At 41.6% G+C, this 27132-nt stretch overlaps 1 protein-coding gene across 1 annotated transcript in view; it reads right to left on the minus strand.

Moving 5' to 3' along the window:
* BRINP2 (BMP/retinoic acid inducible neural specific 2) overlaps positions 1-27132 on the minus strand; it is a 105601-nt gene that overhangs the window by 15014 nt on the left and 63455 nt on the right. The window contains exons 3-4 of the mRNA XM_058539999.1: positions 7261-7451; positions 5932-6140 (exon numbers count right to left, since the gene is read on the minus strand). Coding sequence (XP_058395982.1) covers positions 5932-6140; positions 7261-7451 — 400 coding nt within the window. The remainder of the gene's footprint in view (positions 1-5931; positions 6141-7260; positions 7452-27132) is intronic.

Here is a 27132-nt window from a genome sequence, read left to right on the forward strand (position 1 = left end):
TAGACGTGACTTTGGGTGCCTGCCCACCTCTTAGTCCACCACCCCGCACGCTTTGCTAAAGCGGTGAGTCCCGTAAGCCATGTTGAGACTAAATCACCCCTACTCTTTGTATTGGACTAAGGTGGACCCTGAACCACATTCTTTCTCCAGGGAATTTAGAACTGTGATACTGAGAGAAAAAATTTAAAGGCTGATTGTGGACACTTAAAATTCAGAATAAATAATTATCAAGCACCTACTATGTGCCAGGAACTGAGGATACAACAGTGAACAAGAGAGTGGTCCCTGCCCCAATGGCCCCGGCTGAGAGATAAAACAGAAAGATAACGTTCAGTCAAGGCCAGAGTCAGTTCCAGAGCAAGGCAAAGCTTAATGTAAGCTGATGTCATTGGGGTACAAAAAAGTCTAGAATAAACAGAGGACAGAACTTGGACAAGAGAAGCAGGAAGATGAAACAGATGGAGATGAAACAGTAGAGACGTGTTCCAACAAGAAACAGAGAGAATAACCCGGGAGTGTTACTGTCCTGTTACGAGGCCCACGTGTCTGGATTGGATTTAGTGTCTTGTCTTTGGAGACTGTGATATTCTTCACCAGACTCCTCTTAATCCATCTTTATACTCAAGCTATCTTGAGTAGGTTTGTTTCTTTCAACTCAACCTGCTTATATGCACTTGCACACACACTGAGAAAAGCCTAACCCATGTGGAAAATGGGGTCAGTGGCTCATTCATTTATTCATTCACTCATTCAACAAAACTTTACTCATTACCCATAATGTGGCAAGCTCTGGAGTCTTACTGGGAACTACAGATGAATAAGACCCAGTCCCTCCCACAAGGACCTCATAGTCTCAGAGATCATCATGTTAGCTAGCAATTATAGTTCAAATGATAAGCCCTACAGAAGAGGCATGTGCTTGAAACACTGAAGAGGGGCATTTGATTATCTTGGGAGTCAGGAAAGGCTTCCCCAAAGAGTTATCTTTTTGAGCTGAGCAAAGAAAGATGAGGAAGAGCCACTCAGGTGCACAGACAAGCATTGCAAGCAAAACAAACAGCAGGTGCAGGGAAGGGTGACAAAGCATGCGATATTTGAATGAAGACTGGTAGATAGGACTGCGTTACATGATATAAATGGTTAGTGAAGGGTTAGGAGGGAAACGGGTCAAGAAGAGTGTAAAAGGATTTTTTGGAGATGAAGCTGAGAAGACAGCAGGGATAGACCTTCAATGGCCATACAGTTTTGTTAAGAAGAAGAGGAATTATCTCTTTTCAAGCTCCAGTTGTGCTGTGGCTCATGCTTTCTCTATATTTTCTTATTTGATCCTCACAGAAATGCTTCAAGGTAGAAATTCTTCTAATTGTTTGACAATTTTAGGATGAGCAAACTGAGGTTCAGAGACATTTGATAACTTGTTCAAAGCCCCGCCATGAGCAGTGGCAGAACTCAGACTCTTGGGTTTGAGCCTCTGTTCTTTCCATTGCAACACACTGCCACCCTGGCTGGGGTACAGTGGTGTGGGCTCTGTCGCATGTACAGTCAGGAGCCATTGAAGGATTTGAAGCAGGGGGTGATATGATATGATGATTTTCACTCATGCAAGCAGCATGGAGGGTGAATCAGGGAGAAGAGCTGAGAATGGAGACAGGAAGACTAGTTAGAAAGATAATGCAAGAAAACGAGGTCCCGAATTAAGGGAATGGCAGTGGGTAGGAAGAGGAGGCAAAGGGCAAATTGAAGATACAGGTAGGGGAGTGATTATAGTGATTGACCAAGGAATCTAAGCTAGGTGAAGAGGGAAATGAGGCCATGAAGGGGTGATAGAAAGTGAAAAGTTGATCAGGTCAAAGGATAGGGAGGAACATTAATGGGATCCTTGAGTTGTTGATCCAGGCCTACCTTTCATGTCAGGATAAGATTAATTCTTCTCCAACTTGGACATAGCCCACTACAGGACTGAAAGGGGCGGAGGGCTTCCACAGAGGTCTATCTTCTTGGTAAAACCCACTTCATGCTACTAACAGTCGTCTTTCATCATTTTAAGCTGCCTGAGATACTAGCCTCCCAAATGTACCATATATCGCTGTTAACCTCAGGCATCCTCCTCTCTCAGACTCTCACTCCAAACACTATATATCCCCTAAATGGCCCCTTCTCTTCAGTTAACTTCCATCATGCTCTCTGAATCTCATGATCAGTCCTCAGCAAGATCTCCTATCAACTCAATCTCTCCTCAAGAGTCTGCTTCACTGTTTTGTGCTAAGCACAACCTAGTGGATCCTGAGGACATGGTTTCCCCTGCCGTCTTCTCTAGGAGTGGCTGTCTGCTTCCCCACACCTCGCCTCCTGGGCATGGAAGTGAGGAGGCTCTGCATTGTTATCCTGAACACTGTTCCTCCTTCCTCTCTAACGTCTCTGGCTCCTTTGAAGCCGGAACCATCAGGACTCTATCACTCACGACCCCTCCTTGTTGCAGTCTATTTTTCTCCTTACTCCCCCCACCCCGCCCATTGAGGATTTTCAATATTAAGCTTGCTTATCACCATCTTCCTTACCACCACCAGGTCTGTATCATTCCTGTTGACTTCAGCATCCATGTAGATAATACTTGACTACCCTGGCCTCTCAGTTCTCTGGCCTCCTCACCTCACCTCCTCATCTTGTCCTCCAGCCCCATCTTAGCCACCCACACCCATGGCCTTGCCCTGGAATGTAATTTTTTTGGTAACTGCACTTTCTCTATAGTCTCAATATTGAGCATCACACACTTGCACCTCCTCTAGTCTCTTCCCTTTAACAAGTCATCAAACCTACTTAAACTTTCCATCTTTTGACTTGACCAACTTTTCCCTTTCTATCATCCTTTAATGGTCTCAAATCCCTTGGTCCATCACTGTAAACACTCTTTTCTATATACTCTCAACTCCCTTGCATCTTTTTTCTTTTATCTTGTCCACGCGCACGCGCGCGCGCACACACACACACACACACACACACACAGCATCTTGATTAAATCCAACTCTCCATCTATTCCATGCCTGCCTGAACATGAAGTACTGAATGTAACTGATAAAACTCACAACTCTGCTGACTACTCTCATGTAATAATTACGACTATGAGTCTCAAATGGGCCCTCAGTGCTGCCCAGCAATCCACCACATTTATCTAGTCAATTAACATACCTAACTCCTACTGTCTGAAAAGACCCTTTCAAAAACTCTTTTCTCAACAATTCCTTCTTCCTTTTAGCCAAGGACTTTGCTTCTTGTTTCATCGAGGAAATGGAATCAATCAGAAGAGAACATCTGCTTCCTCCCACCACCACATCTACCATCCCACTGCATTTGCCCTTGTGTATTCTGTAATGTCTCCTGTTACAAAGGATGAAGTGTTTATGCTCCTATGTAAGATCAATCCCTCCACTCATGCATGGAATATCAACCTCTCTCACCTACTCAATCACTTCTGCCATTATCTCCTATCTCTCCTGCATCGCCACTCTCTCCCTTTCTACTGAATCATTTCAATCAACATACCAATATTCTGGAATATCTTCCATCTTAAACAAAAAAAACACAACCTCCCTTGACCCCACATTACTCTCCAGCTATCACCCATTTTTTTGTGTTTGCCTTTACAACAAAACCCTTAAATCATTGTCTCTACTCATCTCTGATTCCTCACTTTGCTTTCTCTCTTGAACCTTCTTCAGCCTTTTGTACACTTCATGCCACTGAAACTACTCTTATCTAGGTTACTAGTTACCTCTATGTTGCCAAATTGAAGGTCGATTCTCATTCTGACTGCTCAATGGCATTCAGCACAGCTGCATGCTCCTTCATTTGTGAAACACTTTCTTCATATGGCTTTGTGATCTGACCTGGGTTCTCTTCATACCTTTCTGCTCTGTCTCAGCCTCCTTTGTTGGCTCCTCCTCCTCTTCCCTATTTCTGAATATTGATGTGCTTCACAACTCTGCCTTAGGGCCGCTTTACTAGCTACATTCACTCCCTGAGTGATCTCATCTCATCCTTTCCCATAGCTTTAAATACCAGCTACGCATGTGTATATATTTGTATACCAAATTTATACCTCAAATCATGACCTTTCTCTTGAAATCCTGGTGTTTACATCCAACTGCCTGTTAGATATCGCTACTTAGATGTCTAATAGGAATGTCAAATTCGATATGTCTAAAACCAAACTCTTGATTTACCTCTTTCAGATCTGCACCTCCCCCCAGTGTTATCCTTCTCTGTAAATGGAATCACTCTTCATCTAGTTGCTCAGGCCAAAAAGCTTGCTGTTTATCTGGACTCCTTTCTTCCAATTCATTAACTAATCCGATAGGCTCTGTCATCAAAATATATTCTTAATCTGCCAACTTCTCACTACCTCTATACAGCCGGTTTTGTCCAAGCCACGATTATTTCTCACCTTGACCACGGCAATAGTCACTGCATTGGTCTTCAGGATCCCCCTTTGCCCTCTCTTCCCTAATCAGTAATGCCCTCATGATCTGGCCCCTGCAACCTCTGCAGCCTCATCTCCCTCTTCAACCCTCTCTTGACTCCACTCCAGCTACGCTACACAGTGTTCCCGGATCCTACCACGCACACTCGCACTTTAGGACAATTGCACTAGCTCCTCTCTCTGTAGAATGCTCTCACTCAAGATCCCCATGTGGCTCACTCTCTCACTTCATTCAGACCTCTGTTTAAATGACATTTCTTCAGACATATCTTCCCTAAAGTACCATGTCCTCATCACTCTCTGTCCTCTTCCCTGGCTTTATTTCTTCATACCGTTAATCCCACCTGACACTGTATATTTATTTTTATCTCCACCACTAGAATTTAAGCTTCATGAGGGCAGCAACTTTATATGTTTTGTTCACTCATGGATTCTCAGTACCCAGACAGTGCCTGACACATAGTTGGTGCTCAATACATATTTATTCAATGAATAAATAAATGAACAAAACTTCCTCATGAATTTTGGGTGTGATAAAAGCAGGCTATAAGACAAAATTGACCTCAACTCACCCCCCTAACTTTATATTTAAAATTTAAAAATCCAGCATTCTCAAGTATTTTCACTGGTCTTCTCTTCCCTAAAACTATGAACTTTCCTAGAAATCTCCTAGATGTAAGGAGAGAAGATGGGATGGAGGTTATAGTTATTAAAGTTACAGTAACTCTTGATCTTTTTCAAACATACTTGAGATCATATCTCTCCTCTGTTTAAAACTCTCCTATTGCACTTTGACATATTTAAGTTCCTTTTCGTGGCCATGTAGTCTGGTTCCAGCCTACTTCTGAACCTCGTCTTGTACCAGCATCTTTCTTGTTCTTCTTACTGCAGTCACAGCAGTCTTCTCCACCACAGCACCATGCTGGTTCCTGCCTCAGGGCCTTAGCACTTACTCTTCCCTCTGCCTGAACACTCTTCCCTCAGATCTACACACAGCTGGCTCCTTATCATTCAGATCTCAGCCTCAAAGTCTAAACCCAAAGTGCCCTCCCTCGATCCATCTAGCTAATATTAGCTGCTCCCTTCTCTCACCCCAGGAAATCTGTATCTTATGACTCTGTCTTTTCTTTATATCATTATCTGAAATTACTTTGCTGATTTTTACTTGTTTATTATCTTCATCCCCCACTAGAATGTAACCTCTGGAGAGTAGGGACCTTGTCTACCTTTCACAACAGTCCCTTGGCTGGCACCTGCCTCAGACTGGACGGCACATGACTATTTGCTGTACAATGAAGCCCCAGACCATGTTTCAGGGCTGGTTGTGCCCACATCAGAAAGCTTCTTTAATCAGTCAGTCCTGGCTGACTTGGAGCTGGTTAAGACTCTTGCCTCCCCCTTGGTTTCTCTCTGCCTGTCTGCCCTCCCTCTCCAGGTACCTCTCAGGCCGTTACCTTGATGGCCCCTGTGGCTATCTGGATATGGTGCAGCCGTCGCAGTGTGCTCTCTCTGTCGATGAAGTAGGAGGCTGCCAGCTGGTGCAGAATCTCCAGGGACATGGCAGAGCTGTTCCCACTGCCCCCGACTATGGGGCCACCTCCTGCTGTCTCTGTCTTTCGGCTCAGTTTCCGCTTGTCCACAAAAATGGTCAGGGACTCTTCTCCTAGCAAACAACATGGGTTCATTCGTGAGGCCTTCTGCTCCTTAATCCCCTACCAATAAGAACATGAAACCCTTGGCCAGGATAGATGGAGCTGAGAGTTTGGTGCCCCTGCTGATGTCCTCTTCCCTCCCCCTTGCCATCTTGAGAACACTCTCTCCTGACTGTGCCACAAGGTAAGAGGCGTCACTGCCTGAGAGGCCCTCCTCCGTTTCCTTAGTTCATCTCCCAAATCTCATGCCCCTCCCCCTCCAGTTTATCCGTTTAACATCCTTTATTGATCTCCGTCTCAGGCAATCTGCCTCCGTGGGGGAAACAAAATTCTCTCTCTCAAGTTGTTTACGAGAAGTCACCCTGGATGTTTCTGCTCCCTCAGAAAGGGCGAAAGCCTTGAAGCTCAACCTCCCTCCTCCCATCAAACATTCAACGTCTACCACATGCCAGCAGCTGGCCTGAACTTTTGGAGAGCTCCTTTTCGTCCATCAGACAGTAAGCTACATGTTATAATAAATCCTGCTTTCGTCTTCCCAGGGCAGAGAGAACTCTGCCTCTTCAAGGCTTTTGATTCTGCCCTGGGTCCCAGCCACAGGTTGTACCATCCCCACTCCCAGCCTCGCCCCCTTCCAGCCCAGAATCACTGGAATTGGTTTGGCCGGTAACCAGTCTTTATAGAGAGGAAGCAGGGGTCAGGGTCTCAATGGACCTTTACGTCTTTGCCTATGGGTCTGACAACTGCAGCCACAACAAATATTAGGATGTGGAGAAGCCTCGGGGTTAGATGCCTCGGTCAAAAGAAAACTGGGAGCGCCCCCTGCTGGCACATGCTTAGTAGGAGCCTGTCTGTCCCCCAACCTCCTTACCCCACACCCCCTCCTCAGGAGAATGCTTATAAGCAAATACAATGTTTTGGGGTGAATTTGGATGTCAAGAGACTATGCTGTTCTCAAAGACATCAGAAAGAAAACATTTCTCAGGCAAAAATACGCCAGGAAGAACAAAGACCCAGGAAGACTACTGAAGCTGTACCCAAGGATCTTAAAGCTATTGCCAATGATCTGGCAACTGATTAGTGTGGGATCATGATGTTGCTTACTGATTAGTGTGGGATCATGATGTTGCTTACCTCCAAGGGTGGCAGAAAGTAAGAAATGAGTGCCGTACTTTTTGATCAGGTTTTCGGTAACCTGTTGCAGGTTGGGTCTCCTTCCAAGGAGGCGGATGTTCCTGATAAACTCTGGGGCAAGAGGCAGTGGCAAACTGAAGAAGTCCTTCCTTTCCAGAGCCAAGTTGTTCACTTTCCAACGGGCAAACTCCCTGCAAGAAAAGTCAAGGGATAAGGAAAAGCTCATTGTATTTCGGAACAGGAGGCATAAAATCTGAAGTAGGTAATGTGCTTCCTCCACTTGCATTCCTCATCTCCTCTCTGCACACGTCTCTCCAGATGGAGGCACCCAGTGCCTGAAAGAGACTCTTTGGCCTCCCAGCTGGCCTCTCATTCCCAGGCTGTGAGACAGCTCTATCTCTGCTAACCTCCATCAGAGCCTTCTCCCACCCAGCTTTCTCATTGGAGAGTAGCTGTTCAGCTTATTCATATGAAAGTAGTCACGGGAGTAGTGTAGTAGGGGAAAACCAACAATGAAAACATTGGAACAGTGGTTTGCAGAGATATGATCTTCTCACAAGTGCCACTCAGTGGATGAGTCACCTCACCTGTCGTGGCCTCAGTTACCCATTTGTAAAGTCAAGAAGTTGGTGTAGAACAACAGTCCTCAAACTTTGTGGTCTCAGGACCCCTTCACATTCTTAAAAATGATTGAGTCCCTATATGTATGTGGCTTATATCTATTGATAATTACCATTTTAGAAATTAAAACAAAATTTAAATTTATTATTTCATTTAAAGATAACAGCAATAAATCCATTACATATAACATAACATTTTTATGACAATAATTATATGTTCTGAAACAAAACAAATTTCTCAAGAAGAGTGGCATTGCCTTGCATTTTTGCAAATCTCTTTAATATCTGGCTCAGCAGAAGACAGCTGTATTCTTGTGTTTGCTTCTGCATTCAATCTGTTGTGATAATTGTGGATCTTCTTCTTTGGTACCACACCAAACTCAACATATGTAGTTTCTTAAAGGTTAGTTACACTGTGGAATCTGAAACTACATCAATGAACTTTTCATACTCTGTAACATTAAAATCCAGTGTTCTATATTGTACTTTGAATGGATCCTTTTACCCTTCCTGATTTTGTAACATCATGCATTGCTCATCTGGAAAATATGAGATCACTGAGGTATTCAGATCTTCCACATTTTGACATTCTTCATTATATAATATCAAGACATCATTTTTGTTAATATCACCACAAATCTCATCAGAAAAGTCTTTAACTATTGGAGAGCTGTCAAGCTCACGATGACAAATATGAGTTTTCCAAAATTCTAATTTTTGTTTGAAAGCTCAAATTTTATCATTGGTAACAAATGCTGTCAGCTGTTTTCCTTGAAGAGGCAGGCTTACTTCATTCTTTTTTTTTCTTTTGAGAAAATGTCTGCCAAACACTAAAATCTGAATAACCATAGTTTGCCTGTTGGTTGTTCTTTCAAGAAAAATTGAGTTCCATGAAAAAAATGGCTAGTTCAGCTCACAACTCAATCACAAAAGTATTTTTCCCTGAGAAAATCATCATTCTTCAGTAGCCTCAGACGTGTTCTATGTGTACTTCCCATTTCATCATACAGAATATTAAAAAGCCATGTACTCAAGGGTCAAGATTTAATTAAATTAATAAATTTTACTGCTTCAAGGACATTCTTATGTGAAGCTAGCATGCATATATGAGTGCATGCGTTTACGTGCAAGTGAGTAATGATGAGAATACTTGACGACTACCGTCATTTGGTGAGACTGCCTTTATTCAAGTTAAGATGCCAGCAGTTTTATTCACCTTTGCTTTTGCACCTTCAGTGAAAATGTCAACATGGACATCCTGAAAGGAACTAAGAGGACCCACATTGCAAGAAGCCCAATTTCAGAGGATGGAGAAGTTCCTTTCCAGTCCCATCTAGAATTTTATTCTTCATGCTTTGCTCTTCACTGAAATGTACGTATTTTAAAGGGGACAGATTTCCAAGGGGAATCTGTCCTGGGAATTAATTGAAATGACCATATCCATTAGTAAGAGAGTGGTTTTCCATCGCCTCCCAAATTATACTAGTAAAGACCAGCTCCACTGCCTTAGGAAACAACAAAGTGGAAAGTCTTCTCAACCTTCTTACTCATCCCAACTCTGCTCTTCATGATAGTGCTAAACCTTGACCTAACTTTCCCCCAAACCCATAGAGTACAAGTGACAGGGCTGCAGAAAAATAAAGAATTCAAAATAAATAAATAAAAATCCATGTCCAATTTGAGGCTATAGAATCCCCCTATCTAACTCTAGACACTAAGACAGAGGCGGGGGGCAGGTGCCAAACATTACCAGCGAAACAAAAGAAATGGGATGACTAATCATTCGTGCTTCCAACAAAGTCTTTTTAAAATTCCCACTGTGTGGTTTTATTTATCTAAGCAGGCAAGTTCATAATAATACATTATCATTTATTTCTTTTGTGCAGGAAATGCTAAACTTTAATTCAAGTACAGGGTATTTGTCAAAATGTTTTCTATCCCAAATCCCATTGCAGCGTAAAGAACAGTTGCTTGATCTCATTTTTAATTGGCAGGATGGCCAATCAAAAGACACAGAATGGCTTAATAGATAAAAAAACATGACCCAACTATATACTGCCTACAAGAGGCTCACTTCAGCCTTAAGGAAACATATACAAAAAGTGAAAGGATAAAAAACGACATTCCAGGGCCAGCCCCATGGTGTAGTGGTTAAGTTTGGCACATTCCATGTTGACAGCCCGGGTTTGCGGGTTCGGATCCCGGGCACAGACCTACACCACTTCTCAGCCACGGTGTGGTGGCAACCCACATATAAGGTAGAGGACGATTGGCACAGATGTTAGCTCAGGGCAAATCCTCCTCAAGCAAAAAAAAAAAAACAAAAAAAAAACAGAAAGATTGGCAACAGATGTTAGCACAGGGCTAATCTTCCTCAGCAACAACAACAACAACAAAAATATTCCATGCAAATGGAAACCAAAAGCTGGGATAGTTATACTTAAATCAGACAAAATAGACTTTAAGCCAAAGATTGTAACAAGAGACAAAGAAAGTCATTTTATAATAATAAAGGGATTGGGGCCGGCCTGGTGGCGCAAGTGGTTAAGTGCACGTGCTCCACTGTGGTGGCCCGGGGTTCGTCGGTTTGGATCCCTGGTGTGCACCGACGCACCGCTTGGCAGGCCATGCTGTGGCAGCGTCCCATATAAAGTAGAGGAAGATGGGCGTGGATGTTAGCCCAAGGCCAGTCTTCCCCAGCAAAAAGAGGAGGATTGGCAGATGTTAGCTCAGGGCCGATCTTCCTCACAAAAATAATAATAATAATAATATCAATAAAGGGATCAATTCATTAAGAAGGTATAACATTTGTAAATATTTATATTTCTACTCAACATAGGAATACCTAAACATATAAAGCAAACATCAACAGATCTGAAGGGAGAAATAGACAGCAATACAGTAATAGTAGGAAACTTCAATACCTCGCTTTCACCAATGCATAGACCATCCAGACAGAAAGTCAACAAGAAACATTGGACTTAAACTACATGTTGGACTAGAAGAAATTAACAGATATTCACAGCACATTCTATCCAATAGCAGCAGAATACACATTCTTCTCAAGTGCACATGGAACATTCTCCAGGATAGGTCATATGTTAGGCCACAAAACAAATCTTATTAAATTTAAGAAGATTGAAGTCATATCACACATCTTTTTTGACCACAATGGTATGAAACTAGAAATCAATTATAAGATGACAACTGGAAAATTCACAAATATATGGAGATTAAACAACATGCTCCTGAACAATGGATGGGTCAAAGGAGAAATCAAAAAATATCTTGAGACAAATGAAAATGGAAACACAAGTAACACAACTATGGGATGCAGCAAAAGCAGTTCTAAGAGGGAAGTTTATAGCGATAAATGCATATACTAAGAAAAAATAGGGGCCAGTCTGGTGGCACAGTGGTTAAGTTTGCGTGCTCCACTTCAGCAGCCTGGAGTTCATGAGTTCAGATCCTGGGCGCGGACCTCTACACTACTCATCAAGCCATGCTGTGGTGGTGACCCACATACAAGATAGAGGAAGACTGGCACAGAAGTTAGCTCAGGGATGATCTTCCTCAAGCAAAAAGAGGAATATTGGCAACAGATGTTAGCTCAGGGCCAGTATTCCTCACCAAAAAAAAAAGAACGATCTTAAATAAATAACCTAACTTTACACCTCAAGGTACTAGAAAAAGAAGAACAAACTAAGCCCAAAGTTAGTAGAAGGAAGGAAATAGCAAAGATCAGAGTGGAAATGAATGACATAGAGACTAAAAAGACAAAAGAAAAGATCAATGAAACTAAAAGCTGATTTTTTGAAAAGACCAAAAAAAATATAAACAAATCATTAGCTAGACTAACCGACAAAGAAAAGGATAGAGTACTCAAATAAAATTAGAAATCAAAAAGGAGACATTACAACTGATATCACAGGAATACAAAGGATCACAAGAGACTACCATGAACAATTATACACCAACAATCAGACAACCTAGAAGAAATGGATAAATTCTTAGAAACATTAAAACCTACCAAGACTGAATCATGAAATAGAAAATCTGAACAGACCAATTACTAGTAAGGAGATTTGAATCAGTAATCAAAAACATCCCAAAAAACAAAAGTCCAGGACCAGATGGCTTCACTGGTGAATTCTAGCAAACATTTAAAAAAGAATTAATACCAATCTTTCTCAAACTTTTCAAAAAAATAGAAGAGGAGGGAAAACTTCCAAACTCAATTTATGAGGCCAGCATTACCCTGATACCAAAACCAGACGAGGACACTACAAGAAAAGAAAATTACAAGTCAATATACCTGATAAGCATAGATGCAAAAAGCCTCAACAAAATATTAGCAAACTGAATTCAATAGTACATTAAAAGGATCACACACCATGATCAAGTGGGATTTATTCTAGAAATGAAAGGATGGTTCAACATCCACAAATTGATCAATGTGGTACACTACATTCACAAAACTAAGGATAAAAATTGTACGATCATCTCGAAGATGCAGAAAAAGCATTTGACAAAATTCAACACCCATTTATGATAAAAACTCTCAACAAAGTGGCTATGGAAGGTACACAGCTCAACATAATAAAGGCCATATATGACAAGTCCACAGCTAACGTTATACTCAATGGTGAAAACCTGAAAGTTTTTTCTCTAAGATCATGAATAAGACAAGGTTGCCCACTCTCACCACTTTTATTCAATATAGTACAGGAAGTCTTAGCCAGAGCAATTAGGCAAGAAAAAGAAATAAAAAGCATTCAAATTGGAAAGGAAGAAGTAAAATTGTCTCTATTTGCAGATGACATAATATTACATATAGAAAGCCCTAAAGACTCCACCAAAAAACCGACTGTTACAACTAGTAAACAAATTGAGTAAAATTGCAGGGTATAAAATCATATATAAAAATCTGTTGCACTTCCATAAACTAATAACAAAATATCAGAAGGAGAAATTAAGGAAATAATCCCATTTACAATTGCATCAAAGAAAATAAAATACCTAGGAATAAATTTAACCAAGGAGGTGAAAGATCTGTACACTGAAAACTAGAAGACATTGATGAAAGAAGTTGAAGACACAAATAAATAGAAAGATATTCTGTGCTCATGGATTGGATGAATTAATAGTGTTAAAATGTCCATATTAGCCAAAGAAATCTACAGATTTATTACATTTCCTGTAAAAATTCCAATGTCATTTTTCACAAAATAGAAAAAACAATCCTGAAATTTGTAAGGAGCCAATCAAGACCCCTAAAAGCCAAAGCAATTTTGAGAAAGAAGAATAAAGCTGAAGGAAATCAAAACTACAATGAGATATCACCTTACACCTGTCAGAATGGCTATAATTACCAAGACAAAAAATGACAAATGTTGGAAAGGATGTGGAGAAAAGGGAACCCTCATACACTGCTGATGGGGATGCAAACTGGTACAGCCACTAGGGAAAACAGTATGGAGATTTCTCAAAAAATTAAAAATAGAAATGCCATATGATTCAGCTATCCCACTACTGGGTATTTATCCAAAGAACTTGAAATCAATTCAAAGAGACTTATGCACCCCTATGTTCATTGCAGCATTATTGACTATAGCCAAGACATGGAAGCAACCCACGTGCCCATCAACTGATGAATGGATAAAGAAGATATGGTATATATATACAATGGAATACCACTCAGCCATGAAAAAAAACAAAATCGTCCCATTTGCAACAACATGAATGGACCTTGAGGGTATGATGTTAAGCAAAATAAGCCAGACAGAGGAAGACAAACCATATGATTTCACTCATATGTGGAAGATAAACAAACACATAAAGAGAACAGATTAGTGGTTACCCGAGGGGAAGGGGGTGGGGGGGGGGTGGGCAAAAAGGGGTAAAGGGGCATAAATGTATGGTGACAGATAAAAATTAGACTATTGGTGGTAGGCACACTGCAGTCTATACAGAAACTGATATACAATAATGTACACCTGAAATTACACAATGTTATAAACCAATATGACTTCCATAAAATAATTGGAAAAAAAAAAGAATAAAGCTAGAGGCATCACACTTCCTGATTTCAAACCGTATTATAAAGCTATAGTAATCAAAACAGTTTGGTATTGGCATAAAAAAACACACATTGATCAATGGAACAGAATAGAGAGCCCAGAAATAAACCCACATGTATATGGTCAATTAACTTATGACAAAGGAGACAAAATATACAATGGTGAGGGGATAATCTCTTCAATAAATGGTAATGGGAAAACTGGATAACCACACGCAAAAGAATTAAACTGGACCCCTACACCATACACAAAAATCAACTCAAAATGAATTAAAGACTTGAACTTAAGACCTGAAACCATAAAACTCCTAGAATAAAACACAGAGGCAATAAGCTCCTTGATGTTGGTCTTGGCGATGGTTTTTTTAAATCTACAACCAAATCCAGCCTCCTTGCTTTGCAGTAGGCCACACCTAGACTTCATTAACTAATAAAGAATTTATATGTTATCATTTAGATTGCTAGGGGGAAAAAAAGCAGGCATTCTTCCATTTTCCATAATTTCTTACAATGGTCAAAGCCCCTCACTGAAAGGAAAGGCCATCTTACCATAGTGGTGGCTCTCACTTTAATTAAATCTAATAAATAAAAATTGGTGGTCACATCACATGCTCAGTCATGTCATTCAGGACTGCTGAACAGTATCTCCTACAAGAGGCTTTCCCTGACCTTCCCATCCAGAAGAGCACCCTCTCTCTCTCACTCTCTGTCCCCATGCTCTGCTTTATGTATCTTTTTAGCACTTATCACTACCTGATGTAATGTATTTTTTTAGTTTTCTTTCTCTCCCATTAGAACATAAACTCTTCAAGGGCAGGATTGATTCTTTCTGTCTTATTCAACAGCAATAGAACAATGTTAGATGTTCTAACAATAGAACAATAGTAGATGTTCAATATATTTTTGCTGAATGATTGAGAGATTCTCTCATTATTTTATTTATTTAAAATAGTCATCTATTTCATGTCACAGTTCTCCTAATCTTTTGGTCGTTTGCAAATTATTGACAACTTGATAAAAAAGAGTTGCAGGATGAGAAAACATAGAAGCAACAACCAATTAGTGATTGATCTGAAATGAAAGTAAAGCATTCTAAATGTGTATACACACCAATGGGAAAATTAGGTTTGATTTAAAAAATATATAACTTATAGGCATAATTTTGTGCATTTTTTAATACATAAATCAAGGCACTGATGGTATTTTCTTATGCTTTGGTGAACTGCGTCTGGGTTCTCTTCCAGTGTCTCTAGTGGACATGGACAACTTCCATGACTGTCCACAGTCCACACGCTGAAGCCCAGTGAGTACAGAGTTCCCACTCCTACTTTGCTGTGCTCTATGCCCAGTGTTAATCATCAACAGCTCCAATCTTTTACGCTGGGTCTAACAACAACTTCTGCGACACTCATAGTGTTCTCAAGTTCCCCCCGAAAAGCAACAAGCTTGGAGTTTTGCACTTTTCCTTAAGTCTTAATCTTCTTTTTTCCAACATCAGACTTGGAAAGTCATATATTTTATCCAAACCATAGTGAGTTTTTGAGTATATCTTACTAAAATGAATGAGGATACCAAAGTTCAGAAAGCTAAGTAATTTGTCTGATGTCACATGACTACCAACAGGGAAATTTAGGCTGTTAGAATTAGAAGAAACATTTGAGTACTATTTGCCAATCTTTTTCATGTTACCAAGTAAATTGAAAATTCTCTTTTTGTGATACATCAGAATCAATGAATGAGGCTGCTCAGACCCGAGGAGACAGGCACAGGGAAGTCTTGCTACCCCAGATCTTGCCCAGTCGCCCCAAGGGCTGAAGGGATCGATACATGGGCATGCATTTAATCCATCTGCAGCAGCACCAGGTGCCAGCAGGCGTACCAGTTGAGAAGTCTATTCCATTCCTCTTATATTATGAGAAAACCATGAAACAGGGAGGGAAGGGGTTTGCCTAAAGCAGTATAACCAGCTGGTACCAGAGCAGAAAAAGCTAGTGTCCTGGCCTCCCGAGTGCAGCAGCTACCATGATGGTGGCAAGAGCAGCAATGAGGCCCAGAGAAGTTAAGAAAGTAACTGGCACGAAGTCACACGGTAAATGGCAGAGCTGAGATTAAAACCCAGGTCAATACCACACTGCTGTTTCTACGACACTACTTTCCCTCGTGTAGACTAGTTTAAGTGTATTTTATTGCATTCTAATTGTTTTAAGTGCTTACTATCTTTTAACAAGAATATTTCATTACCCAGAACAAAATTTCATTCCTTTAATTATCTACATGAAACATGAATTTCAAAACACAGTGCGACATATACACCAAAGCAAAACCTTTTCAGATTAAGGTAGTTTCAATCCACCCATTTGCAGGAGGAGAAATTGAGACCTCGAAACAACATCAAATCCATATACAGGGTACTACGGGGGGAGTCAGAGATGAAGGCCTGACTCCAGCTCCCGTGGCTGCTTAGGATATCATAACACAGAATAACAAATGACTTAGAAAAATGAATGATACTGTCTAGGAAGCTTTTTATGAGCAAATAATAAAAAATAATGGTTAACATTTAATGAATTCTTAGTATGTGCCAGGCATTCCAAGCATCTTACAAGTATTAACCAACATAACATGTGAAACACCCCTATCAAGGGAAAATATAATTATCCTTATTTTATGGATGAGGAAATTGAGGCACATATAAGTTAATTTGCCCAGTAGGTAACACCCAGTAGGTGGCAGAGTCAGGATTTAAACACAGGCTGTCTGGCTCTGTGATCCACAGACTTTACCACCTCCCCTGTGAAACTGAAAGGGGCAAGCAGGATTTTGTGAGTGGAAGAGTGAGTGTGTGTGGGTATGCGTGTGTGCGTGCACGCGTGTGAGTGTGAGAGAGACAGAGAATTTCATTGAGGAAAAAATAGATGCAAAAAATATATTTCCAAAATAAAAACCACCCCCCAAAACAGTAAGCAAAACCTGCTTCCATAAACTAGAGTGGGGTGTCAATTCAGAATAGGCATCAAGCTGGCTGCAGGAAGGCTCGGGCTCTGAGGGCACCCGGTGGTTTTCTCTTCTTTTGTATCTTCACTGCCTTTGGGGCCATCATTGAATCAGAATAATGGGGGAAACATCTGTGAATGGAGTTGGAGCCAGAAAGTGGTAAAAATGTGCTGACAGAACTTATTAACCTGGTTCTTTCCAGTATCTGAAAACCTCAGAAGGCAATACTGGAAGGCAGCCTGTGCTCTTCAAAGAATAAATGTTCATTTCTGATTTTTCATTTAGTAGTTTTTTTCCAGTAATAAAATAATCAAGGTTTTTTTTTTTCCTAGGGATAGGATGTTTTCTATATATCAATTATATTAACACACACTCCTTCAATTAAGCCATCATCTTTGTTTCAATTAAGACATCAAGTAAATCTCCATTTCAATTTAGCCATTTCTCCTAAAATCTTCTCCCACTGTGTTTGTTAGGCGGTAAACAATCTGAGAAAGCAAACATTTAGACAGTAGTGAAGCCCCTATGGAAAGTGCCTTTAGAACAGCAGAAGCCACTAAATAAAGGGCTCACAGGTTAAGGGTGATCAGAGCTCTCCAATGTGGACTCTGCCTGCAAAGGTGTTCACATAGCCCTTGAAAAGGGTGCTTCAGCAAACTGCTATAATTAACGGAAGTTTAGTCCATTTTTTATCATATTTTAGATGAGCCTAGAGTGAACAACATATATTTCTGTCAAAGGGTTGACATACCTATAAAATCATTCAAAACAAAGTTTAGGAAGGTATAATCCAGATTAAAGGGTAAAATCCAGTGTGTTATAGCAGCTGTGCACACCGACACTGAGAATGTTGTAGACATAACACAAAATCCTTCTATATATCTATATTCTGAAGTGATCGTAGTTATCTTTGCCCCAAACTGCCTTATGCTAATGGTCCAGATTGCTAATAAATGATGCTTCTGGTTGTACATGAGTTTAGGGATTTTCCCAGAACCCAAAGGGGCCAGCAATAAGAGAGGTGAACCACAGCCATGCCAAGCCTCAGGCAATAGGAGCTTCAGCAGGGCTTTGGGACTGGGCCAGCTCTGGGTTTGAAGCAAAGGGGTCTCCACTGAGAATACTAATGGCTACAAGGTGTTCCGAATTTGAAAGATGTAAATAAAAAGGGACGCCTCCAAGTCATAGCTACCAACTCGAATGTTGCCAACCACCCTACAGCACTGTGTTCCTCCGCGTTACACAAGGTCAACCAGAACTCTGCCAGCAAGCGTCCCCTGTAGGGTCCCGCGCTCCTGGTGATGAAAGATTCAGGAAGAGCTCAGCTGGGGTCTTCCATCCCAGGTGCTGTTTCCAGCAGCTGCAGGCTGAAGCACCACCTTTCAGTCTTGTAAACTGAGAACACTGATCCGGCCTCCATGAAGTCTCCCTCCCGATGAAGCCTTAAGGGAGAGAGTATTTAAAAAAAAACCCATAGTTTAAAAACAAAAACAAAACTATACTTCAATGAGGCTGAAACCTAGTAGTAATGAATACTGCAACCTGCAATGTGGGTGGTTGTGCTGAGACCTCATGCTAATAGCCAGATTATTGTTACCAGTTTTCCAATAGACATATCTTTCCATCTTTGTGTGGGAAGCACATTCAGGCCCATTTCCAAGGCCACCAATATGGCTGTCATTTGGAAAGTCACATTTCCTGTATCCTGAGTATGCAGCTCTCCCTACCCCCCTCTGCTGTGGCACCCCTGCAAGCTTGGCACCATCCTATCCCTGTGTCACTGTGCCCCTGAGTGCTGGAAGCCCGTTTGTTCCTCCTGAGTTAGACTCCAGACTGGGTTTACTAGAGAAGGAATCAATGCTCTTTCCAGCAGAGCCAGCCAATCATCACCTGCTCACTCAGGCGGCAGTTCTCAGAATAGGTTCTGGGACTCCCTGAGAGGTTGGGAAGAAGCCTTAAGGCAGCATGGAGCCCAGGATGTGCAGCTCCAAACACCACTTTGGAAGCAATGGCAGGAAGAGTGGGCTGTCATCATAGGGAATATTGCCCTTCTCTATTCTTTGGCCCTCCTGATCTATTTCCAATAACCTTTTTTTGAGGGGCACCTTTCTCCAACCTTTGGTGTTCAAATGGACTGCTGTGCTGAAAGGGACGTGCTGTCATTCTTCAAAAAGTTGTTTTGGTATGAGCCATACTTGTAAGAAAAAAATATATGACTGATTTTCCTTGACAAATGAAGGAAGACATAGGACAGGTCATTGAATAAAATATTTAAAAACTTTAGAGGAAAAAAGATGGAATGGCCTTAAGCCAAGGACACAAATAGTTTTCTCATCATTTTTCCTGTGACTTGACTTTGTCTATGTAAACTGTCAACCAATGACCATGGAAAATTTTCTCACATACCAACCAGATCTGGATAAATGCAAACATCTTTGTTCTCAGAGCCCACCTTTCTCTTGGAGAGTTGCCTGTCCCTAACTAGCTTGAGACTTGCCAATTTGACCTAGGGGTCTCAATAAACACCACTGAGTATTGCACTGCTGATTTTCCTGAAGAGTTCCAGGCACAAAGAAGCCTTCTCTTTCTTCATCCTTCTACTAATATACCTCACATCTGGGGCTACTGTTCCCATCACAGAACTCAATCCACCAAGATAAGACATGACCATTTTTTTTTCCACAATGCTCACATTCTTCATCTTGAAAAACTCACATGAACGAGAATAGGTAAAGCCAACATATACATTGAGGGGTGCCAGTTATTTACCTCAGCGACTCAGCTAAGATGGTTTCATGTTCTCTAGCTGGACATTTTAGAGGCTGGGACATATAGCATGCTTTGGCTCCTGTACAGAAGGCAGTATTTCTAGACACTTTGCATCATCAGGAGATTTCTATCTCAACAACAGATGACTGTAATGTACTTGGCTATTAGAGCCTTTACTGCTATAATGAATAAGACATGATTAATATGAGCTATAAAAAGAAATTATAATAAAAAACATAATCTCATATTGGTGTAGAGCTTTCCTTTAGTTTTTTTTTTTTTTAAGATTTTATTTATTTATTTTTTTCCCCCCAAAGCCCCAGTAGATAGTTGTATGTCACAGCTGCACATCCTTCTAGTTGCTGTATGTGGGACGCGGCCTCAGCATAGCCGGAGAAGTGGTGTGTCGGTGTGCGCCCGGGATCCGAACCCGGGCCGCCAGCAGCGGAGCGCGAGCACTTAACCGCTAAGCCACGGGGCCGGCCCTCCTTTAGTTTTTTAAAAAAATTGTACACAATTTTCACACAAGCTCAAGTATTTTATCTATATAAGGACCTTGGGAAAGAGGAAGCAGAAATATCATTACTCAACTATTAACCTTTTATAGAGACCATAAGTTTGTTTGTATAAGTTTGTTCTTATTAACAAACGAAGAGACAGAGAAACTGAGAGGAGAGACCCACGTCTCAGTTGGTCGGTGGCAGAGTTTGATGAGAACCCAGACCATGTTACAAATGATTTCTGCCTTTGTCTATGACCTGTGCTCAAGTTCAGAGGCCACTGTACTCCTTTGTCACACTTTCTAGGAAATCCTTTTGCCTTGTTTACCACTGTGGCTGGGAGAGATCCCCAGGCAGGAAGGCTGCAATCTAAGAACCCTTTGGTTAAATAATATGTGGGGCCCTGTAACTCTAGGAGGCGCAAAAGCAGAAACAACGCTGGCCCTCCCCCAATGCCCCAGTGTCCCCATCCTTCCCGCTGTCTGGAAGAATTCAAGAAGCCTGGCATGGAGGTAATTTAGCAGCCTGCTGTGTTCTCAAACAACGGCCCACAAACAATGATTGGCCAATTGCATTCTAATCTTCCCAATTTTGCTCTAATTAAAATCAAGCTGTAGCTTTCAAACAGTTTAATTAAGGCTGATTGGGAGAAATGGGGAGGGGAGACTCAAGCTTAAAGAAGGAGGAAGAGATCACTGCTGGCGAATCTCACACTGCCCGGTTGGGGCTTGGGGGCGTGGAGAGGGCACTGAGTGCGGTGTTCGTAGAGTCAACATGAAATGCAACAGACACATTGGAATGAAGGACTGTGAATCTATGAGACCAGAAGGAACTGAAAAGGGAGCTAAGATCTGTGTTTTCCCAGGCACAGAAACCCCAGCTCTGCCTTGACCTCCCAACCTGCTCCCCACAGCTCATCTGTTCCACTGTGGAGAAAATAGCTCTGTTCACCACTCATCGCCTCCTGTTGTGCTCATCTTCGCTCAGCAAGCCGACAGCCCATGCCATGCTTCTCCCCAGCAAATGTCCATGGGCTTCCCATTATCTACTTAAATCTAAGAGAATCCCTCCAGACTGGCAGTTCCTTCCATTATCCTACAAGTTTATTCCTTTTGCAATGAGATAGCCCTTCTGGCATTTGGGTGCATTTACTTTTTACATGGGCCACTCTTCTTTGGACTATTTTTAGTTCCTTCCATACAGTTTCCAGATCCCTAGGCCCTTATGCTCAACCTTCTCTGCTTGCAATCTAGTTTGTCAATGTATTTTCTTTTTAAAGATGGCAACCAAAATTAAACCCAATCCAGTAGATGTGTTCTGAGCCACCAAGAGTAGAGAATATACAATATCTGAATATATCATTATCATCAGCATTGTAACTATCATCATAGTGTCTATTTACTGAGCCCCTATGTTGCCAGTCATGGGACTGGATGCTTTACATATTTTTTAATCACCACTACAATCTTACAAATGTCAGTGTGGTAGAGTGAATCCTCATTCTCGCCTGTGTTAGAATGCCCTTTGACATGTGACTTTGCAGTATCACACACTGATATAGATGGAGCTTATTTCCCTCCCCCACTGACATTGGGCTTGGCTATGTGAATTTGCTATGGGCTCTGTGAGAGTGGACAGATATGGACAGAGGTGAGAGTGTTCTGGGCCAAGACCTCAAGAGGCACTGCATGTTTCCACTCTCCTTCTTGCATCCCTGCCCTCGCCATGAGAATTGCTTCCCGCAGGTAGCTGTAGGTGCTGCCCTTTTAGCCTGAGACCCATAATAAACATCATTGGAGTAAAGACCTAATGGCCCCCTTGCAGACCTGCAGCCTGCAGCACAGTTAACTCAGCCAACCTATAGATAGATGCATGAGTGAGATAAATGATTATTGTTTTAAGCTACTGAGTTTTGAGGTTATTTTTATATCCATAATTGTGGCAATAGCTAATTGATACACTGATACACAAGCTTTAGTCCTATTTTATAGCTCAGCTAACTGAGGCTCAGAAAATTTAAGTATCTTAGTTAAGGACACATAGGTAAACAAAAGTGAAGATAGTCTATCGTCTTTCTATTATACATATTTCCTTTATTCATGCATCTAAATATTGCATTCCTTTTTTTTTTTTAAGACAAAAATATTCCTGGCTAACGGTAATCTTATGGTCAACCAGAACCCCACATTTTTTCCAACCCTAGGTATTTTTTTTCACAGCTAAGCCAGGCCTCCTATATTCTATGTTTGTGAAGTTGACATTTTGAACTTAAATTTAGGGCTTTGAGTTTCACCTTCTTCTTGCATTCTACCTTTTGTGGCAGAGACTAGAAAGTTGTTCTCTGAGCTATTTCTGTTTTCCTCCTGGGCTCACAGACAATTTTTCCTGGCTTCTTCTTCATTTAAGAGTACCATGTGACTGAGTTCTGGTCAGTGGAATGTGAGCCCAGGCCTAGCCCTTAAGACCTCCCAGAGGAGGACTCTGAGGCCCTAGGTGATTACACAGTGACCAGATAGAATGAGTCTTTGGTCCTGAATCTCCTGAAGCAATCTCCTTTTAACTCTCCCATAAATTATATTGGACATGAGCAAAAAAAAATAAGCTTGCATTAAGTCACTGAGATTTGGAGACTGTTCATTCCAGCAGTTAGCCTACTCTGACTAATACTACCTTGATCTTGCCAATCTCATATTCCAGCCTGGCAAAATAATCTTCACTCTGGGTTTTATTGCCTAGCTGGATGAGGGTCCCTTTCAATTACCTGATTTTATTGCCTATATGGTCAAACATCCATGCTCCCATTTCTCCTCAGCTCAGTAACATTCCCATATGGGGTCTCTCTTCTTCTTGTTTTCTGAGTCTAGATGGAAATGGTGTTGGTCTTGAGGCCTTGACTTTTATGCTGTGGGATCATGGTGTGAGTCGTGCTCTATGGGGAAAGCACCTGTCCCTGGTAAGGATTTATTTTGGACTATCTATAACTATAAAATCAATGAATAGTTAACTCAGGCTACAGTTAGGGAGAACAGTACGTGGATTTTAAGTGATAAATTTAATTGATGTATGGAGATTGCAGTAGAAAGAGTTTGATAGAGTAAGACTGCCCCTTCTTTGTTTCTTCTTTCTCAATTAACCTCTCTGCATTTTCTCTTCCTTCCTCTTCTAAAGATTTCCCACTCTATTGTTTTCCATATTTATTCTCAGGAGACTCCTCACAAAAAGAATAAGCACTTATCTTAAAATAAACCAAATTTGTTTTTTGGTTATCACCAAATAATCCTATAAAGAAAGTCCTATTATTCTACCCATTTTACTGAAGAGAAAAATGAGGCTCACATGCAAAATAACTTGTCCAAGTTCACACAGCTAGAAGTAGCAGAACTTCAATTTAAACCCACATAGTATGATTCTAGACCCTGGGACCTCAGCCACTTGCTATCTGCTGCATCTAATTCAGTTCCAGAACATCCTACTCTTACTGAGGGGTTTCATTCTCTTATGATACCCTTACGTGTGGCCAACATGGGACTGAGAGCTGGAGATATAAAGATGAAATAAAACGTGTTCTTTGCCTGAAGGAGCTCAGAGCCAAGTGAAGAGCAAATAGAGATAGGTAAACAAATAAATGAATGCACAAAATAAGTTCTATAGCAGAAACATGAACAGATTGATGGGGAATCATAAGTAGGAATAACTAACTCTCTTGCAGGAGCCAAGGAAGATTTCATAGGGAGGTGATATTTAAATGGGTTTGAAAGGTGAGTAGGAGCTCAGCTGGCAGAGAAATTGGAAGGAGCTTTGCAGGAAGAGGGAATGGGACATGGAAAGAGCCTTCTGTGTCTGGTGAATCTGGAGCTGTTCACTGAGGCTGGAACAAAGGATAAGCAGGAAGAAATGGTGGTGCATAATCAGTGGCACAGGGTGGGTATTCATTGAATGTTTGTTGAAATAGTGGATGAATGGATTTGGAAGGGACTTTCATATTAAAAAAATGCATTTGGGTTTATCCTTTGGACACAGAGAGACCAGCAGAGGACTTAGGCAGGTTGGATTGGAGAAGAGAGGAAAGACCAAGTGGTAAATGATGAAGCCAGGAGAAGAGAGAAGAGGCTGGCTTTGAAAGACAGTTCTGAGATGGAAGCCACACAACTCAGTTGGGGGATGGGGATGGGGAAGAGGCAGGAGTTACAGCAGCCAGGTGGCTGGTTATACCAGGAAGCACGGCAAAGAACATGGGAGATAGAGTAAGTGTAGTAGGAAACATGCTGATGATTTTACCACAGATACTCAACCGAGGTGTCCAAAATCAAATCAAGTGGAGGTAGAGGCAATTCTTTGAGAAGCTGAGGAAAAAGTCAGGATTTTTTCCCACATTTAACTTGAATGAAAAACTCGTATTCTCTCACCATTAGCCCAGCATATATTTCCAACTTTTCTGAAAGCACTGATGCTTCAGTTCCAGAGCAGAGTCACCACATTACCCGAGGTGTGCTATGACCTAGAACCACCATCACTAACCTTCAAGAGCTGCCTAGAATTCAAGGGGTTAAAGAAGTCTGTGGGAAGAAAAATGCCTGATCTGAGAAACTCCAGAATGGGGAACTGATATTGATCCGTGAAAAAATTTTTGAGTATTTTGAAAGATGAGCAAGCAGCAAGAATTTGTTCAGGAGGAAAATCTTATGTCAAAATAAATTTCTTATATTTTCCTTATGAAGAAAGATCGAAAAGGGAGAATCAGAAAAAAGAAACAAGGAAAGCTTGAAAGAGAGAATGTGAGAGGAGGGGGAAGAGAGAGAAAAGAACTTCTGGAGTGCTAACCAGTGTAAGAATCGGGGAGAATAATAACTGTCCTCAAATATCTAGAGACCTGATGTGAAGAAGAAGCATTTAGACTTACTCTACAGAAATTAGAGAAAGCAGAGTCAGGACCAATAAATGGAATTATGGTAAGAAAGACTGTGGTTCAATTTTAGAACGATCTTTCTAGTGTTTTGGGGTATTGAATGGAAATTGGCTTCAGTGAACATGCAGGTCTGGAACTGCTCAAGCCAAGCTTGGTTGACCACCTTCTTGGGGATTTGTAGAGTGGTGTCTGCTTTGGGTAGGAAATAGATGATTTTAAAGTTTCCTTCTAATTCACAGATTCAAGCATCACTTGGTTCTGTTCTGCCATCCCACGTGGTCAGGCTTCCTTGCACAGCCAGACACTGTCTTTGTAGCTTTGGCCTCTTATCCCAGGCCAACGACTAAGTGTGGTTCCAAGATTAGTCTCCTGGCCTACAGGCACCAAAATGGACACTGCTCTACTTAGTGGTAACAGAAGATAAAAGAATGTATCAGCCTCTAAACCCACATTTCTTCTATCAAGTCCATTTGAGTCTGAGTTTCTAGATGACTAAGGCTGACATTCAAGGACTTGCACAGCCTCCCTTCCTCTCCATGCCATCTTCATCAGACTGACAATTTAGAACATATACAGAACAGCCAAGCAAAGGCTGGCTTACCGTGCTCAAGTTTACCTCCGTTACTAGTAAACCAACCATGCAGCCCATGTCGAGGGATCAGTAGGTGTTTACATGCCTCTGTGGATCCAGGAGAACTTACTCCCCAAAGAGTCTTCCTTCCTGTCCCTCCTCCGTCACTAGCATGTCCCCAGGTAAGGCACAGGCTCTGCCAGCACACAAGAAAAATGAGAATTCTCCCAGGCCCTGGGGCTGGTAATGAAGAGCTTGGTGCAGCACGGGTTCTGGCTACCTCATTTTTCTCCCACCAGGGCCTCCTGCCTGGCCAGTGAGATTTCGTGCTCACTCTGACTCATTCTGATGTCCAGAGCTTGTTTGTTCTTTGCATGGGGGGCAGGGAGAAAGAGGCACATTTCTGGACTCAGGGGAGAGCCTGGCATGGCAGCAGAACCAGGAAGCATTAAATAGGTGAAGAGGAAAACACCACAGGCAGAGGGAGCTCTGCCAGATTCCTGCATCTTCCCCAAACCATGTCCCGGGTATGACGGCTCTAATCTGCCCACACCTATACCTACGAATCCTAAAACTGACTCGGGAGTCCCAGCTTCTAGGTCTCTTTCACTGCTTCATCTGATTCTATGGTGCTGTGGGTGCAGAGGGTAAGCGGGAGGGACCCAGTGACATATTGTCACTATAAGAAAAGCCAAATTTGCGAAGTAGCCCAATAAGCAGAGCTTATTTGCATCACCAAAGGTTTCTTCTGGCTTTATGAAAATATTCCTTGAAATATAAGACATTTCCAAGTGGATATGTGTGATCCTAAAGTCAAGGGCTAGAGATTTACTTAACACTGAATTTTTATAAGTCACTGCCAGGCAAAAAAATAAGATACTGCATTTTAGAAATGTCATTAAGTGTCCCTACAATAGAGGATTCGATTTACAGAAATTCAATTTACACTGCACCCTTATAGAAAAACACCAGCAGTGCAAAGCCGACACATACAGAATTTGCAGTGGGTGAACTGCTTCAGGAAGATTCCTCTGTAACTTCCTCCCACTAAGGGTTCCCCAGAGCCCAAGTGCAGGTGGAGAACTCTGGTGGAAACAGAGGACTGCAGGATCTTTGAGTGGGATGAGCCACCCTCCAGCCACCTGAGGCCCATCTTATGTATCCCAAAGAGCTACTGGAATGCCAAAAGGAAGAGTAGGAGGGGCAGAGGGCACAGGTGGTTACAACTGGAAGCACCATTTCTCTCAGAGCGTTAAGAATCCCAGGCTCAGAATGTGTATTTGATTCAATAGTAATCACTTAATGGTCAGACCCTCTATTGTAGGGGTTGAATGTTGGCACTTCCTCTTGCCAGTTGTGTGACACCCTCTAAAACTCGGTATCTTCATCTGTAATATATGTATACAGAGGGTATCTCCCTTGTAGATTTCTCA

Source organism: Diceros bicornis, chromosome 4, assembly GCF_020826845.1.
Source record: "Diceros bicornis minor isolate mBicDic1 chromosome 4, mDicBic1.mat.cur, whole genome shotgun sequence".
Lineage (NCBI taxonomy): Eukaryota > Metazoa > Chordata > Mammalia > Perissodactyla > Rhinocerotidae > Diceros > Diceros bicornis.